This window comes from Moschus berezovskii, chromosome 27 (genome assembly GCF_049115385.1).
Source record: "Moschus berezovskii isolate FMDL1 chromosome 27, NW_MosBer_1.0, whole genome shotgun sequence".
Lineage (NCBI taxonomy): Eukaryota > Metazoa > Chordata > Mammalia > Artiodactyla > Moschidae > Moschus > Moschus berezovskii.
Window position 1 is genome coordinate 13639443 of NC_142486.1, and position 17905 is coordinate 13657347.

General features: G+C 44.2%; 1 protein-coding gene across 1 annotated transcript in view; it reads right to left on the minus strand.

Annotated features, from left to right (window-relative positions):
* Positions 1-16734, minus strand: part of CALN1 (calneuron 1) — a 453922-nt gene extending 437188 nt beyond the window's left edge. The window contains exon 1 of the mRNA XM_088832959.1: positions 16612-16734. Within this exon, the coding sequence (XP_088689085.1) occupies positions 16612-16734 (123 nt within the window). The remainder of the gene's footprint in view (positions 1-16611) is intronic.
* Positions 16735-17905: the final 1171 nt, after the last annotated feature.

Consider the following 17905-nt stretch of genomic DNA (forward strand, 5'->3'; position numbering starts at 1 on the left):
GCACCAGTCACACCAGGAATAGAAACTTTCTGGTCAGGCACCTGAGGCTCACAAGAGATGAGGTATCACCTTGATGATGAAAGATGATAAGAAGAGAATTATGTCAGCTGTCAGGCAGCAGTCAAGACAACCTGTGCGCACAAACATGTGAGAAATACCTCTTGAGACATTAGGGAGATTAAGTTCCCCAAGATGAGTGGCAGGCAGGCAGAAAAATGCTGCTTGATGACTGTTCTCATCACTGCATTTAAATATCAGGTCTGTTAGAATCAGGTCTGCCTCTGCAGAGCAGAACCTATATGATACTATCTTCACTTTTATGCCCCATCACTGCCAAATACACAAACTTGTTCATACCTTTTGGAGGTTGTTCTGGGAAGGTATGGGGGCAGTTTTTACACCAAAGAGGAGAAAAGTCCTATAAAAACATTGAGTCCTTCCCATCTAGAGAAACAGCAGGGATTTCACAGCTAATTTCCAATCCAGTGTAGCTAAAGGTAGGGATATAAAGCAGGTTGATCCTGTTGTAACATGATCATCACAACAATCCTCATTTCTTGTGCATAATTGCATCCCTGAGAATGACCCAGAGAGAGAAGGAGACAAAAAGCCTTCTCCACTATGGGTAGGGGACATTTTGCAGATTATGTTGCCCTTAATAAAACAGTTCTCTTCTTTTATAAGGACCTATACTATACTATCTCTGGGAATTACTGTTTGTCCTTGGGAGAAGACTGCTCACAAATGTGAGCGTGCATGTAGATTCTCTCCAAAATTCCCCCCTAGGAAACCAGAAGACCACAGGGAGAATGAAAGCATATGTAGATTTCAACTAACAGAGCTAGAAAAATTGGATGTCCATATGCAAAAAAACAAAAAAACCAAGATACAGAAATTACACCTTTCATAAAAATTCAAAATGAATCATAGACATGAATGTAAAATACAAAACTACAAAATCTTTAGAAGAAAATATAGGAGAAAATCTAGATGACCTTGCATTTGGTAATGATCTTTCTGGTAAAAGCATGATCCATGAAAGAAAAATTTGGTATGCTGAATTTTATTAAGATTAAAATCTACTCTACAAAAGACACCGTCAAGAGAATGAAAAGAGAAAACCACAGACTGGGAGAAAGTATCTGAAAAGCATGTATCTGATAAAGGAGTTATAGCCAAAATATACAAAGAAATCTTGATATTCAGTGACGAGTAAACAAACAACCCAGTGAAATAGATGGGACAATTCCTGAATAGATACCTCACCAAAGGAAATATACAGATGGTAAACAAGCATATGAAAAGATACCCCACATCATATGTCATCAGGAAATGCAAATTAAAATGAGATAGCACTGCACACCTATCAGAATGGCTAAAACCAAAACCAAAAATGACAATACCAATTGCTATTAAAAAAATATAAAGCAAAAGGAACTTCCATCCTGCTGGTGTAATACAATTATGGTACAGTCACCTTGGAATAAAGTTGGGAAGTTTCTTAGAAAGCTACAGATAGTCTTAGCATACTCCTAGGTATTTAGCCAACTAATTTGAAATCTAATGTTTACAAAAACCTACATGCAGATTTATATCAGTTCAGTTCAGTTGCTCAGTTGTGTCCAACTCTTTGCAACCCCATAGACTTCAGTACGCCAGGTTTCCCTGTCCTTCACAGGGAATAACTCCCAGAGCTTATTCAAACTCATGTCCATCGAGTCGGTGATGCCATCCAACCATCTTATCCTCTGTCATCCCCTTCTCTTCCCGCCTTCAATCTTTCCCAGCATCAGGGTCTTTTCCAATGAGTCAGTTCTTCACATCAGGTGGCCAAAGTATACAGCATATTTACTTGTAAATATATTTATATATACATATGCAAATCTAAAATATATAGATTTATAGCACCTTTATTCACAATCACCAAAACATTGGATGCAACAAAGATGTCCTTTAATAGGTGAATAAACTATGGTGCATCTATGAAATGAAACATTATTCAGCAATGAAAAGAAATGAGATACCAACCCAGAAAAAGACACCAATGGATCTTAAATGGATATATGTAAATGAAAGGAGCCAATATAAAAAGGCTACATACTGTATGTCTCCAATTATTTGACACTCTGGAAAAGACAAAAATATTGAGATTGAAAAGGTCTGTGGTTGCCAGAAGTTCAGAAATCAAAAAGAAAGGTTGAATAGGTGAAGTTCAGGACATTTTTAGGGCAGCAAAACTATTAATATTCCATATGATATTTTATAATTGTGGATACATGACAATATACACTTGTCAAAATCCATTTAACTTCAGCACAACAATTGAACCTTACTATATGCAAATTTTTTAAAAAATCATTTAGGAGATCAATAGGTTTTCTGGATGGAATACAGAATGTGACAAATCAATCTGTATTACACACGTATATGAAACAACCTCAAAGAAGAGACACGGAAAGTGCTAACATGGGTAACTCTGGAAATGAGCAGACTCTGGAAAACTAAAGGCAACTGCGCTATAAAGAACTTTAGTTGGTAAAACTGTTTCCCACCTGTATGTGTTCACAATTCTGATACTGCTCTAGATGTTAACACAGTTAAACAAGTAGGTACTTCCCTGGTGGTCCAGTGGCTAAGAACCTGCCTTCCCATGCAGGGGACACAGGTTCAATCCCTGGGGAACTAAGATCCCACATGCCGCAGAGCCGCTAAGCCTGGGCATCACGACTGGAGAAGCCCAAGTGCTGCAACGAAGACCCAGCACAGCTAAAAAAAAACAAACAAAAAAAAAACAAGTAAATGGATGGTGGGTGGTAGGAGCCAGATTTCTGTCTGTTGGAGTGGGAGTTTACAGGTAAGAAAGGGGAGGATGCTAGAAGGATCTGTGTTAATGGAGTTGAGTTGGAAACATCAGTATAAAGCTATATTTAGCTTGATACAAGTACAGATGCTACATATAGAAATATACATAGATATATGTGTATATATAGGTTAATATTTACATAAATATTTTCTTGTTCTGTCAGGTGACAGGGCCTAGAAGCAACAATGCTTCAACAGCAACAAGCACGCCTAGGGCTCAGATCTTGGTTTCTAACACCATTCTCTAATAAAAGAAACCAGGCCAGGAAACTGGGTCAGGAAGTACACAAGATGAGTTTGGAGCATCCTGTCATGCCAGGAAGTAAGAAAGTGTTCAAAAGGCAAGAGCCAAGAGCTCCCAATGACCAAGGCTGCAACCGTTAGAGTCACAAAACTAAGTTGTATGGCATCATCACCTACATATAAATATCCATGAGTCCATACTATGAAAATACATGGTTGCAAAACTAAATAGGGAAAAAGATAAAATCTCCTGTACAAAATAATTCTAGATAATCTTCATGGAGATGGGGCACGACTCCTCATTTCTTCTGTAGCCAGTGCAGTAACTTCCTTCCAAAGAATACAGTATGGAAAAAAGAGAAAAATTAGTAACGTTGCAGTGGGGAATTCTGACAAACACATCCCTCTTCTGGGGTGCCTTGGCATTGCCCCTGTGACAGACCAGCCGCCTTCTCATTCACTGTCTCTGCCCACAGCGACTCGCTGAAATTCGGGGGATCTGCCTCAATCTACTCTCCACACATTGAGCCAGACCAGAGATGACATGCTGGGGCAGGGGCCATGTCTGGTGGGCTCCCAAGGTCCCCCAAGGAGGAGTGAGGTCGGAGCCTCTGTCCTCAGTGCTGACCTCAGGCAGCCCCTGGGCACCAAGCGAGATGGAAGCAGTGCATGCCTTCTCTCTCCTGCCTCTTTCTCATTTCCACTCCTCCCTCCAAGTTTTGACGAGAAAATGAAAAGAGGCTAAGAAATGCACCAGACAGGAGTTCTGGGGGACTCTCACTCTTGGAGGCTCAAGGACAGAATCACGGGGCCCATGAATTTGGGTGGGAAAGAGTATACCTTTATTTTCATCAGTCTCTAAATGGAATCTAGCATTTCCTTCCATTATGAATGCAAGTCTCATGGCTCAGTGGAATTAACTGTACTGTGGCTTTGCCACTAATATTTTTCTACCATGTTACAGTTGTCAGAATTATCTCCCCATGTTGTTTACACTTATGGCCACAGTATTTCAAAATTATTGTTGTTATTACACCCACTGCCAGATCTTATTATTTAACACATCAACAAGGAAGCACATGTATTATTATATCACCCATTTGTTTTGTTTAATATTGCCACACTGTACTTAAAAATAATTGATTTCCTTTATTGGTCCCTTGAATATTCTATTTCATGCATTTAAATACACAATTCACAGGCTTCACCAGACTGCCAAAGGGATGCAAGCATGAAAAGTCCCTCTAAAAATATTTTTATTTTTTCTAAGATTTCTTTGTAGATGGTAGCTTTTCCCTACCTTGAAATTATTTTTTCTGACTCTAAGAAGATTTCTTTGTAGATGGTAAATTTTCCCTATGTCAGTTATTCCCAAACTTTCAGTAAAATCTGTGATTTATATCCATCTGCTGTGTGATGATGACTGGGTGGGAAATTGAGAGGAGGCAAAAAAAAATTGCACCCATACACCAGCACCACCCCTCCAGGGGTTGGTGACTCTATAGCTGCTGCTTATCGGGAGAATATGGTGGCCCCCATGAGCGACTTCACTTTCACTTTTCACTTTCACACATTGGAGAAGGAAATGGCAACCCACTCCAGTGTTCTTGCCTGGAGAATCCCAGGGACGGGGGAGCCTGGTGGGCTTCCGTCTATGGGGTCACACAGAGTCGGACACGACTGAAGTGACTTAGCAGCAGCAGCATGTGATAGGAAGTGAAGCTGCACCAAGCTGAGATGGTGCTAAGCCCTTATACGGGGGCAGGAACCAGAATCAGCTGCAGGCAGACTGACTTACATCCAGACCCAAGGCCCAATCTGTTTCCCCGAAATATAATATGAGGAGATAGCCCGGGTAAGGGAATGAGACAGACCTTCGACCAACAACAGCACAGTGGTACCAACTACTGCTTTTCTTTAAGTAAGTCCCATCAAAGCTCTGTGTGACCAGGGCCCAATTAATTATACTCTGAGTGCCCCCTAGAGTTGTGGAGTGGACCACTTTTTAAATTAATTAATCAATTTTGGTCACACTGCATGGCATGTAGAATCTTAGTTAACCAACCAGGGGTCGAACCCATGCCCCCTGCAAAGGGAACAGAGATTCTGAACCACTGAACCACCAGGGAAGTCCCTGAATCGTGATATAGGTGGCCTGGCCACTCTCTCTCCTGGAATATACTTTATCAGTTTTCCTGAAGCCCTGTCCTGTCAGTGTCTCTGCCCAGGTGGCAGAACTTCCTCTACTTGCCAACATGGATCTTTCCTCCCAGTTCCTTTTTCCTCCTGGAGTCTGGCACACACCAGGTGAGGGTAATTAAAAGGCAAACACATTTCTGACATAATCATGTTCTGAGTTATGCGCAGGATTCTCCAATCATTGGGAAGACCCTTTATCTTGACTCTCCCCGCCCCAACCAGCATCTTGTTCTTCCATGCTGTCTGGGAAGAATCCAGAAGATTCTAAAAGAAGTGCAACACTGGGACCACATAACAGAAGGATCCAGGATCCATTAAGGCAAAATGTGGGAGTTCTGAAATCTGGTTCCCAAATTCTTTGAATCTCCTCACCACTGATACATGCTCTCTATGCCTCCACCCCCTGAATCCAGGAGGATTTGGACTACTTTGACTGCCATAATATGCCAGAAGTGATGCTTCCAAGGCCAAGTCATAAAAGGCCAACCAGGTCCCAGCTGGTGCTCTTGGAAGGCTTGTCTCTAGATGCTTGTCTTAGAAGCCAGATGCCACGCTGTGCAAAGCACAAGCCATGTGGAGATGTCATATGTAGATACTCCCAGCTGAGCTGGTCCTTCAGCCAGCCCAGGCACCAAACATATGAGTCACCAAATGAGTCTACCCCCTGGCCATCTGAGTCTTTCCAATAGAGGCACCAGACAGCCCATAGCAGAGATAAACTCCCACTGAGTTCCTGACCCAGAGTCTCCATGAGCATAAGATGTTTGTTGGTTTACACCACTGAGTTTGGGGTGGTTTATTGAAAAGCTATAGTAGACGGACTAAGAAGAGACATGAGGTCCAGGAAGAAAAGATTCCTGCAATGCCCACATATTGACCATGGACAGAGAGTTGGACGTGGCTCCGAGGGGAGAGTCTGGGGAAGGGGCAGGACAGGCCTGAGGTCCTTTGTGTCCCTCCAGTCCCCTTTGAACTCTGTGATGGGTAGGACTGGCTTAACCTTAAGGGAAAGTGCTATTTTCTACAGTCTTCTGCTGACAGCAAGTCTGTTAGGGCATAGATTCCACTGCCTCTCTCTCCCCCGCCCCACTTTCCCAATAGGAGTAAAATGCTCAAATTAAAATTTGATAGAAACACAGGGAGCATGCTTGATGATTTAGATCGGGTCCAGGAATCCTCCATTTTTCCATAAAAGAGCTTCTCAGAATAAGAGAATGATGAGGTGATACCCTAAAACATCCCCCTGCAGTCAAGAATCTGCTTTTGAAGCCCAAGATTTTTGTCTTAAAAACTGGTGTCCTGCAAAAGAATATATCAAGCATGGTTTTAATATTAAACCATCTGCAATTACCTGCCATAAGGTGAAGTGGACATTGCATGAATGTGTACCCTGTTTATCCAATGATGCTAGACATCCTCTGATCCATTGCTGCGTCCGCCATGCACATGCCAGGAGGACAAGCATATACCCAAAGCTCTGTCAAAGAAATCAGATTCCTAGGGGCCAACTGTGTTACTGACCATGGGGCACTTCTTGAGGAATGCTTATTAATGTCAATATTAAAAATTAATTTGTGGCATGTTTCATAAAAAAGTAGTGAAATAATGCAATTTGCAGCAACATGAATGAACCTAGAGATTATCACATGCAGTAAGCCAGACAAAGACAAATATTACATAATATTACTTATATGTGGAGTCTAAAGAAAGGATACAAATGAACTTATGTACAAAACAGAAACAGACTCACAGACTTTGAAAACAGTTTTAGAAAAGGCAGAGGCACCAGAGATCAAATTGCCAACATCCGCTGGATCGTGGAAAAAGCAAGAGAGTTCCAGAAAAACATCTATTTCTGCTTCATTGACTATGCCAAAGCCTTTGACTGTGTGGATCACAACAAACAGTGGAAAATCCTGAAAGAGATGGGAATACCAGACCACTTGACCTGCCTCTTGAGAAACCTGTATGCAGGTCAGGAAGCAACAGTTAGAACTGGACATGGAACAACAGACTGGTTCCAAATAGGAAAAGGAGTACGTCAAGGTTGTATATTGTCACCCTGCTTATTTAACTTATATGCAGAGTACATCATGAGGAACGCTGGGCTGGAAGAAGCACAAGCTGGAATCAAGATTGCCGGGAGAAATATCAATAACCTCAGATATGCAGATGACACCACCCTTATGGCAGAAAGTGAAGAGGAACTCAAAAGCCTCTTGATGAAAGTGAAAGAAGAGAGTGAAAAAGCTGGCTTGAAGCTCAACATTCAGAAAACGAAGATCATGGCATCTGGTCCCATCACTTCATGGGAAATAGATGGGGTAACAGTGGAAACAGTGTCAGACTTTGTTTTTTTGGGCTCCAAAATCACTGCGGATGCTGATTGCAGCCATGAAATTAAAAGACGCTTACTCCTTGGAAGGAAAGTTATGACCAACCTAGATAGCATATTAAAAAGCAGAGACATTACTTTGCCAACCAAGGTCTGTCTAGTCAAGGCTATGGTTTTTCCTGTGGTCATGTATGGATGTGAGAGTTGGACTGTGAAGAAAGCTGATCGCTGAAGAATTGATGCTTTTGAACTGTGGTGTTGCAGAAGACTCTTGAGAGTCCCTTGGACCGCAAGGAGATCCAACCAGTCCATTCTGGAGGTGATCAGTCCTGGGTGTTAATTGGAAGGACTGATGCGAAAGCTGAAACTCCAATACTTTGGCCACCTCATGCGAAGAGTTGACTCACTGGAAAAGACTCTGATGCTGGGAGAGATTGGGGGCAGGAGGAGACGGGGACGACAGAGAATGAGATGGCAGGATGGCATCACCGACTCGATGGAAGTGAGTTTGAGTGAACGCTGGGAGTTGGTGATGGACAGGGAGGCCTGGCATGCTGTGATTCATGGGGTCGCAGAGTCGGACACGACTGAGCAACTGAACTGAACTGAACTGAAAGAGGAAAAGTGGGGGATGGCTAAATTAAGAATTTTAGATTAATATATACATATTACTATATATAAACTATTTAATAGATAATGAACAAGGACCTATTGGTATAGCACAGAGAACTCGACTCAATACTCTGTAGACCTACATGGGAAAAGAATCTGAAATAGAATGGATATATGTATATGTTTAACTGGATCACTTAGCTGTACACCTGAAACTAATTCAACATTGCAAATCAGTGATGCTCCAAAATAAAATAAAATTTAAAAAATTTTGAAGCATTTTTTCCTAGAAAAATCATGCAGGAAATAATGGATCCTGAATGAAAAGATTTCCAAGAGACTGAGTTAGAGAATCTCCAGGAGAGTGCAAGAGTGATCAAAAATTGTCAGCTGAGATCATTTGTAATATTCTCTGTAGAGTCCAAAATTTATACTTTGGCTGTGCATGTAGAAATTTTTTCTTCATGAAGACTATGTTCTTGATCCCATGCCCCCTCTCTTCCTAAGAGACAGTACTCCATTAATTATCACCTTCAAGCCCTTCTCCTCTCTTGCCTCCTTCCCCTCCATTCCAGTGTCCCCTGTCCTCAGAAGCCCTTCTCTTAGGTAAATTGGTACCTAATTCTGGAGAGCAATTTGGCAAATCTAGCAAAAGGAAAAAAAAATGTATATACTTTCTGACCCAGAAATTTCACTTCTAGAAAATTTATATTTAGATATACTTGCACAAGTTCATAAGGATAAATAGTGCTGCTCATGACAGCACTGCTTGTGAGAGCAAAAACAGCAGCCTAAACAGCCATTGAGAGGTGACTGGTGAAATCAATCACAGTACAACAGAAAAGGATGTTAGTAATCAATTGTCGAATGAAAAAAAACCTTGTGGGGTAATGTGACCACATCAGTGAGAACAAACTGCATATTTAGATGGATATAGGTTGATTTATTCTAGGAATATTACACAACTTCAGGGGATGACATTCACATTGTATTCTCGTTTTATAAGTAAATGGCGTACGCTGAAGCTGTACAACGGCCTGGGTTGTGTGTGTGTGTGTGTGTATGTGTGTGTGTGTGTGTGTGGTGATGCTTCAAGGCACACCCTGTGCATGAATTTATCCTAACACATAAACACCATGGTGAGTATCAATCTATCTTTTCCATGAGCCTATAACCTACAAGAGGAAAGGAATTAATCATTTCAATTCCCAACACCCAGCACAACACCTGGCACATCAATTATTGGTGTTTTTGTGAATATTATGGGTGTTAGCATTCCTTGGACCCATGGTATACCAGTTACGTATCATTTCCATAGGACTAGGCATGCCCTAGGAAGAGGAAATTAACACGTAGTAGGTGATTTCTTCACCTTTACACACACCTATACACACATATTTACTCATATCCAGTGTTCCAGGCTCAAACTGTGTTTGGAAAAATTGATTTAAGCTGAGATAAACCATTTTCTTCTCAGTAGGATATCTCTAGGATTTTAATATGCACTGATGTTCTCTAGCAAGTAGACATGGTGAGGAGCATCACCTGAATTTTACTGACCATGAAGCGCTTTCAGAGGAATACTTATTAACATTAATGTCTGAGGATCATCAGTTTGGAACACGCTGTATTAGAAGAATCACAAAGGAAGTAAATAGGTCCTGAGTGAAAGGAAGATTTCCACGAGATAGGGTCAGACAATCTTCAGAAGAACGAAAGCGTGATTAAAAGTTTCTTAGCCAAGATCACTTGAAATTCAAACTGGATGGCTGGACCGGGTAAAGGGAAAAGGAAAAGATCTGACCATACTAATAAGAGTGAGTGAAGCATGCTTGTTGATGTGAAATTGTGTCAGCAGAGGAGAGAGGAGATGTGTGCTCAGTTGTGTCTGACTCCTTGTGACCCCATGGACTGTAGCCCACCAGTCTCCTCTGTCCATGAAACCCTCCCAATTCTTCTGGGGACCTGGGTGGGCTGTTGGTGAAGGTCTCAGGGAGAAGGGAATTGGGGTAGCAGATTCCTGGGTCCTACTTGAAAATTTTCTGATTTAGTAATACATACATAGATTTTGTACGCTCACCAGATAAATTTTGACTACACCTTGGCATTGGTCCTTCTGCTCTAACACTATCCCTTGTTCCCGTCAGAGCAGGATCAGTAGCCTGATGGGGGAGAGACCAGATCACAGCAAGGGCGGGCTGAGTAATGAATAAAATATGGAGAAATGGAGCAAGTGTAGGTAATTTTTTCAAGAAGTTCAAAGACCTATTTAAAAGTTCCTATCAGGGCTTCCCTGATGGTCCAGTGGTTAAGAATTTCCCTTGCAGTGCAGGGGACACAGCTTCGATCCCTGGTCCAGAGAGATCCCACATCTAAGCGCACAACTAAGCCCATGCACCACAACTACGGAGCCCATGCTCTGGAGTCCGTAAGCCCAACTGCTGAGCCCACGTGCAGCAACTACTGAAGCCCATGTGCCCTAGAGCCCGTGTTCCACAAGAGAAGGAGTGAGAAACCCACACACACTGTGACTAGAGAGTGGCCTTCACTCTCCACAACTAGAGCAACAAAGATCCAGTACAGCCAAAAATAAATAAACAAAATATTGTTTTTTAAAAAAGTTCGTATCAGCCATTTATTTTTTTCCAAGATAAGTTGCATCAGAACAAATGTATGCTTAGGGGAAGATGAAAGAGGCTGAAGAATAACCAAGGAGGAACAATTGATGAAATAAGGTCCCTGAAGAGAGGGTAACCGGGAACAGACGTCTAGGCTCATGCGGCAGGCAGGTGGTCCTCAACCTGGTGAAAGGCATCCTCCTCTACTCTAACGGGCAGGGAGTGGCAAAGATGAACGTGGATGCAGAAAATGTGACAGAGGTGCTGAGGAAGTTGAGAAGTTTCCTCCTGGGGCCTTTGTTTTATTTGTGAATGAGGAAGTGGCATCATTCTTAGACGAGTGGGTAAGGGGTGAGACAGTCATGGTGGAGGATGAGGAAGAACCTCTGAGTCCCAGTGAGGACCCATTGGGACTGAAAGCTATGAGTTTTGAGGGCCACCTACCCAGGTCTTATATCCATGGAAGGTTCTCTCTACATCCTGAAGTAGGAATAACGGTGTCAAACACCCTCAGGGAGGTTTTGTCAAAGAGGAGAGCATTGCAGTGTGAGTTCTCTGCAGTTAAACTTGAAGTAACATGAGGTAGAATTGTTGGCTGGTCATCCACATGGTTTTCGCTTCCTCCTATCAGGACTCTGGGCAGATGAAAGACAGAAGCACTAAGATATTCAAGGAGTATGGGGGGTGAGAGGTAACGTGCTATGAAGGTTGAGCAACAGGCCCCACAAGTGAAAAGTCTCACTGTTCATTTCAAGGGTCCTGAAGGACCTCCCCACCCTTCCAAACACATGCAAACCTTGATCCAATCAGAATGGGTCATCTCTTTTTTGTCCTGTATACTGGGATTTCCCCAGAAGACTTATCTAGAAAGGTTTTGTTAGCAAAAAAAACCAAAAATCCTGAACGCCACTGATGAGACCTAACCTTTCCATTCAACCCAATATGAGCCTGAGGCCCCCAGTGAGTTGATGGAGGTGCCCACGGCTGGATCCTTCCACAGAACCATCCATTGTGTGCTCACTCAAGGATTTAGCCCCAGAGTTAATGCTCGGTGATGAAACATCCTTATTAGGGCTGGTAACGTGAGTGCTGCTGAGGTCCAAGAGAGCTCTGCATTGTGGGGAGGGAAGAACAGTGGCCATAGTGGGGCCACAGAATTCCCTGGGCACCTGTTAGGGACCTGAGGAAGAGACATGAGGATGGGCGGGCCATGGGCAGGGGGGAACTCGGGTTGATGACTCCAACCTAACTAGGGAAGTCAGTTTAGTAATTAGGCAATAAAACTTTGAGTTCCATATGCCTCTCACTGCGCAGGACCTTAAATCATGGAGGAGTTTATGGGTCCTGTTTATGAAGAGACTCTTTTTATAAGCTATTCAGAGAAAGGGTGGGAGGGAGAAATAGGGAGAGAAAGATTCCCTTTGAATTCTCATTGCTTTCAGAGTCAGCAATTTAATGAGTCATACATTCTAAATACTTGCTTTGTCTACACATTTTCATTTCAAAATACTAAAAAACAATTTGTTTGGAACATGGGCTATTTTTAGCTCATATATCAAGAGTGCACATCCATTTCTCCCTATATCAGAAAAGCTCCCTTCAGGTTGGGTTGGAGAAGCACAGTAGTGGGGCTGTTTATTAGCAGTAGATTGTTGACGCTACCTGGGCATCTCTTTGTTCCCTGGGACTCTCTTCCAGTTGATCTCCTAGACCTGCTGACCACTTATGAGTCAGCTCCAGACTCAGAAGCGTTTCAGATCTCAGATCTGGACAAAGGGGAAGAGCATCTTTTCAAGCCTCCAGCCTAAAAAGTTAGTACCTAGGTGGGCCAGATCCACTGCTGTGGGTCCCTGTGAGACTATTCAGAGTAGAAGAGAAGGAACATCCCCATCTACAGGTCATCTCCTCCAGATCCATCAAAAGAAAGCCTGGCCAAGACCTAGGAAAAGACTGTCTGGGGAATCTGGTAAGCTGCCAGGCTGACAAGCAGGAGAACAGGCGGGGAGGAGGCTATTGGGTCCTACCTCTCCGGTTCCTGCCTCTGCATGAGGTCTCTCTCCACAGGTCACTGCAGTGCCCCCAGCCAGCTCCAACCACCCCACTGTTTTTGTCCCACCAGTGATCATTCACTCCTCTGGGTCTCCTGGGGACCACCTTCTTTAAAAGGCTCCAAGGACTTCCTTGGCGGTGCAGTGGTTAAGGTGCCATGCTTCCACTGCAGGGGGCCAGGAATCCAACTCTGATCAGGGCAAGTCATGTGGCGTAGCCAAAAAAAAAAAAAAACATTCAAAACTGCCTATTCCTAGTTTCCATTTAAATTGATATCGTCTACAGTTTAAAATGTCTACAGATTATCTTCAAATTAATACACAAACACAAATTAATGTTGGTTAACCCTTTGTGCTTCCAATTCAGGGAATGCAAGTTCAGTCTCTGGTCAGGGAATTAATAGTCCATGTGCCATGCAGAGCAGCAAAAAATAAAAATAAAGACAAAATATATATAAATAAAGTCACTAACTTAGAGCATGACTAGCAAGTATCTTACCAGCACTTCATGGATAGCTGACCAACTTTAAGAATGGAATACAAAACCACTATGTGAAGAACCTGGGGTGAGGAGCTGCTCGACTCCTCTGGTGGTTGTCTCACCACCATTTCCATCCAGGTATTTATAGTGGAAGCAGCCATGCTCATACCCACTGACCCTCCTCCCCTAGACAGTGTCAACTTCATCAGGAGAGGGCTTCCCAGGTGGCACTGGTGGTAAAGAATCTGCCTGCTACTGCGGGAGATGTGAGAGATGTACGTTTGAACCCAGGGTCAGGAAGATGACCAGAGGAGGAAACAGCATCCCATTCCAGTATTCTTGCCTGGAAAATTCCACGGACAGAAGGGCCTCTCAGGCTACAGTTCATGGGATCGTGAAGAGTCAGACACAATGGAGTGCTCATGGATGGGCAGCTATGAGCCTGTTCCCCCAGGGAATTTTGAATTGAGACCATACAAGTTCCCAGTTGAGGCTGACTGCCAAATTGGTAGCTATTTGAAAGGACTTTTTCACATGGACAGAGAAACCAGAGAGATGAAAACCAGCAGAAAACTTCCATGGATTTTCTACATCCCTGAGGCTTTGGATTCTCTGAGACATGTTCCCCCACCATCCACCCTTGCCTGGATCCTCTGTTGGAACATTAGATGTTTCTCTTTTCACTGAGCAAAGTTCTACTGGACTTCCATTACTAGCAACCAAAATGGTACCAGGAGTTGGGAAAATGACCCAGGGCAGCAAAATGGGGTGTATGGAGGAGACAGGCTCCTTTTGACTTTCTAATTTTCTGATCCTGCCCACATCAACCACAGTCACATGGGCTCAGACAGTTTTTCAGGTCTGAGGCCCCCGATGCCCTGTAAGCAAAACCTAATACCCATATTTTATCTGAAGGAGGCTCCTAGTGAAGGAACTGGAAGACAAGGAAACAATGTACTCTGCAAGAACTCACTGCTGGAAAGTGATACGAAAACGTGTTCCAGGTGAGCTGTGTTCCCTCTCCCCTCCACGTCCAAGCCCTGGTGCAGAGACTGTGACCACCATCCATCTCTTGGTCTTATCTCACCCCTCTTCCTTCTAGCTATCTCCCTCTCTCCCCACTGCATAAAGAAATCTTGAGAAATGTGTGCATTTGCCCCCAAAGAAGGTGTAAACCAAAGTGTTATGTGCACTGTGTATGACTGTGGGTATGAACGTGTGATGAGAACAAGGCAGAGGCTCTCAGCCCTGGGGTCCAAGTAGATTTCTTACTCTCCCCACAAGGAGAAGTTGATGGCTTCGGAGGAGCGGATTCATTCCTCTTGGGCTACTGCTGTCCCCAAAAGACAAGCAAACTAACCTGCCTAATTCAAGTCCATCACAATTCTGGCTCCAAAATTCGAAAACCCAAAGTCACCGGAACAAATAGGGAAATATTTTTAATGTGGGTGTATGTTGAGTAAAAAGGGTTTCTGACTCCATCTGACGTCTCTGTCTGTTTGCCGCATCATATCTTCACATTCACTAAGGTGGGCAACTCTCTGCATCCTCTGTAGCATCAGCTGCATCTGTCATTTGCCACAGACCCTGTAGGACATACAGAACCATTTCTCTGTCCCAATCCTTACCTCTTTCCCTCAACACCACCCATCTCCCAGGGCAAGTGCCCAGGATGGTACCGCTTATCCCAGCCTGAGAATAAACCAACCAGGAATTTCATCTTGGACTGGACTTTGCCTCCTGCTGGGGCTCCTCTTTGGCTGGGGAGGCCCAGGCCAGGCTGTCCTCTGACTCCTGATCAGCCTTCTGAAGCAGACCCTTCTTCTGAGCCTGCCTTCAGTGTATGGCAGTCCAGTTTCATGTTGCCCTGTTCCAGACCTGTCCTCAGAGTTGATGAGAAGGGCACACCTGCAGGCCAGCATGCCCTTGGCCAGGGGTTCTGTCAGCTCCCACACTGATTTCCCAAACAGTGAGCTGTATTGGAGAAGGTTCTGGATAGAATCTTACAGTATCCTGTGCTGGGCCCTGCAGTCCAGCTCCCAGTTACGGAGAGAAAGTGCTAAAGATCAGGAGCTCTAGTCATCAGAAATGTGTTCACTTCCTTTGGGCTTCCCTGGTGGCTCAGATGGTAAAGAATGTGCCTGTAACGCAGGAGACCTGAGTTTGATCCCCAGGGTCAGGAAGATCCTATGAAGAAAGGAATGGCAACCCACTCCAGTATTCTTGCCTGAAAAATCCCAAGGACAGAGGAGCCTGTCAGGCTACAGTCCATGGGGTCGCAGAGACTCAGACTTCCTTTAGTTCACCATAACCCTAATCATGAACTCATGACCCCCACCATGAATATTCATGGCCCCCACTAGGAGCTGGTGACAGAGAGGGCTGGAGATCCCATTCCAAACAACCTTGGGGAGACCACAGCAGAACATACCCATTTAAAGGACTCACCCAGACCAACTCCTCGATGTCAGCATCACACAGATCAACACTTCCTTCTACACAAAACCACCCAGGGTTAAAACTCCTCTTGAGTTTTTACAGCCATAAAAAAACAAGAAAAAGAAAGAGCTCAAACCTTGGGAAGCCTGTGGCTCAAAACGCACACAATCCCTCCCTCTGAGCTGACCTCCTCATCCATAAGCAGGGGAGTGGCAGGGTGATCTAATGGTTAGGAACAAGTTTTTGTATTCAGAGATGTGGGTAGGAGTCCTGGATTGATCTTTGCCTTTGTGATATGGCCTATGTGATGACGTTTACCAACTGTCTTACTTTTCTCCTGTAAAAGTAGGGTTAATAACACCCATATGGGGTTGCTGTGCAGGTTAACTGAAATTATCTAAGCAGAGCTCCCACTTCCATGCTGCCATGGAATATGCACTCAATAAAACGTATCTGTTGCTTTTTTTTCTAACAAGCACCCCCTCCAATTGGATCAGTCCCTGATAGTATCAGCTTTCAAACCCATCCCCTCACCCGTCCACACAGCTCAGATTTAATTAATGAACAGCCGTCAGGCTCAAAATAGATTGTCAAATCTCTGGCCCCGCTGGGACATGCATCCCCTTGGGACCCCTCCCGGGTGTCCTGTCCCTGGACACTCAGCACAAAGGCTCCCAGCCCCCACACCACCCCCTACCTGCGGGCTGAACACAATCAACTCCTGAGCAAACATTCGAGAAAGCTCGTTTCTCCGGGGGGTTGGGGGTAGAAGACTTGCCAAGTGGGGAAGTCGGGGGCCTGGGTCCTCGGCGGCTCCTCTCCCCCTCCAGGGGCTCCTCTGCCCCCCTTTTCCTCATTCTCAGGCTTCCCCTCTCCGGGTTGCTCAGGCAGCCGCATCGGGGGTCCAGGGCGATGTTTTCAGAGAGATTTGTGAGCACATCAAGGGAACGTCAGCGGAGACACTGAGACTCTGCAAGGAGTTGACAGAAACTTACTGCCTGCACAGCGCTGGTGGGTTATTTACTCAAAGTCAGTTGCCTAAATAATTCACACCCTCCCTTCCGTGTTTAAACAGGACAATGATTAGAAACACAATCCTGGCACAAGAAATATAATTACAGTTGTGACAGATGTTTAGTTATTAATAAGGCCTCAATGTCACCGGAGTGTATTATTGCACAAAAAACCAATAATGTGCCTTTGGAACCAACCTTCATATTTCCAGGTTCTTTTCCACTCCCACTCCCAAGGGCTTTGCTGTGGTGTAAGCTATGCAGAGGGAGCCTGAATAACCAATGTGATTGCAACCTGCAAGAAAGCCCAGCACCTTGCCAACAGAATTTGTTTCCTGGCAGTTGACATCGACAGAGCCACAGAAACAAATGTATATGTGTGGGGAGGGGTGCAGAGGAGTTTGCACAGCCATCTAATGGAGTGGACTCTTGCCAAAGCTCTTAAGCATGTGATGCTGCTCGCCAACCCAACACAACGTCATCCTAACTTCCTTAGACAAAGCGAAGAGCATCCCAGACTAAGTGGCCCTTTATCAGCTCTCATCTAGAGTTGCCTCTCATATGTATGGAGCCTCTGGGTTGGTTTGATGTCACCAAGTGGTAACTTCCTCTCATGCCTCCCCTGACCCTAGACATCTGGTCAACCCCTTCCTTTACAACTCTGCTTAGATTAAAGCACCTGGCTAGGTTAAGGCACCCCTCAACTGTGCCTATATCTGCTGTCATCCACAGCCTCCCTCTCTCCCTCCATCCCCACAATACTGCACTGAGAAAAGCTCCAGGTAGGGAATCATTCAGTTGCATGTTGTGTCACCTGGGCCCAGGCTGAGACAATCTGAGAATAACTGGTGATCAATAAAACACTTATTGAACTAACTATTTAATCGATACTGGTTCTCTTTGGTTTCATATTGAAGTTTAAAAACATGATAATAAAACAAAGAATCTCCAGAGATATGAAGTACGGGGAAGTTAACTGGAAGAATCTTGGTGTTGCAAAGAAAGAGCCCTGACACCATGGATGAAGCCCCTGCCTGAGAAAGCTGGCCCCTGAG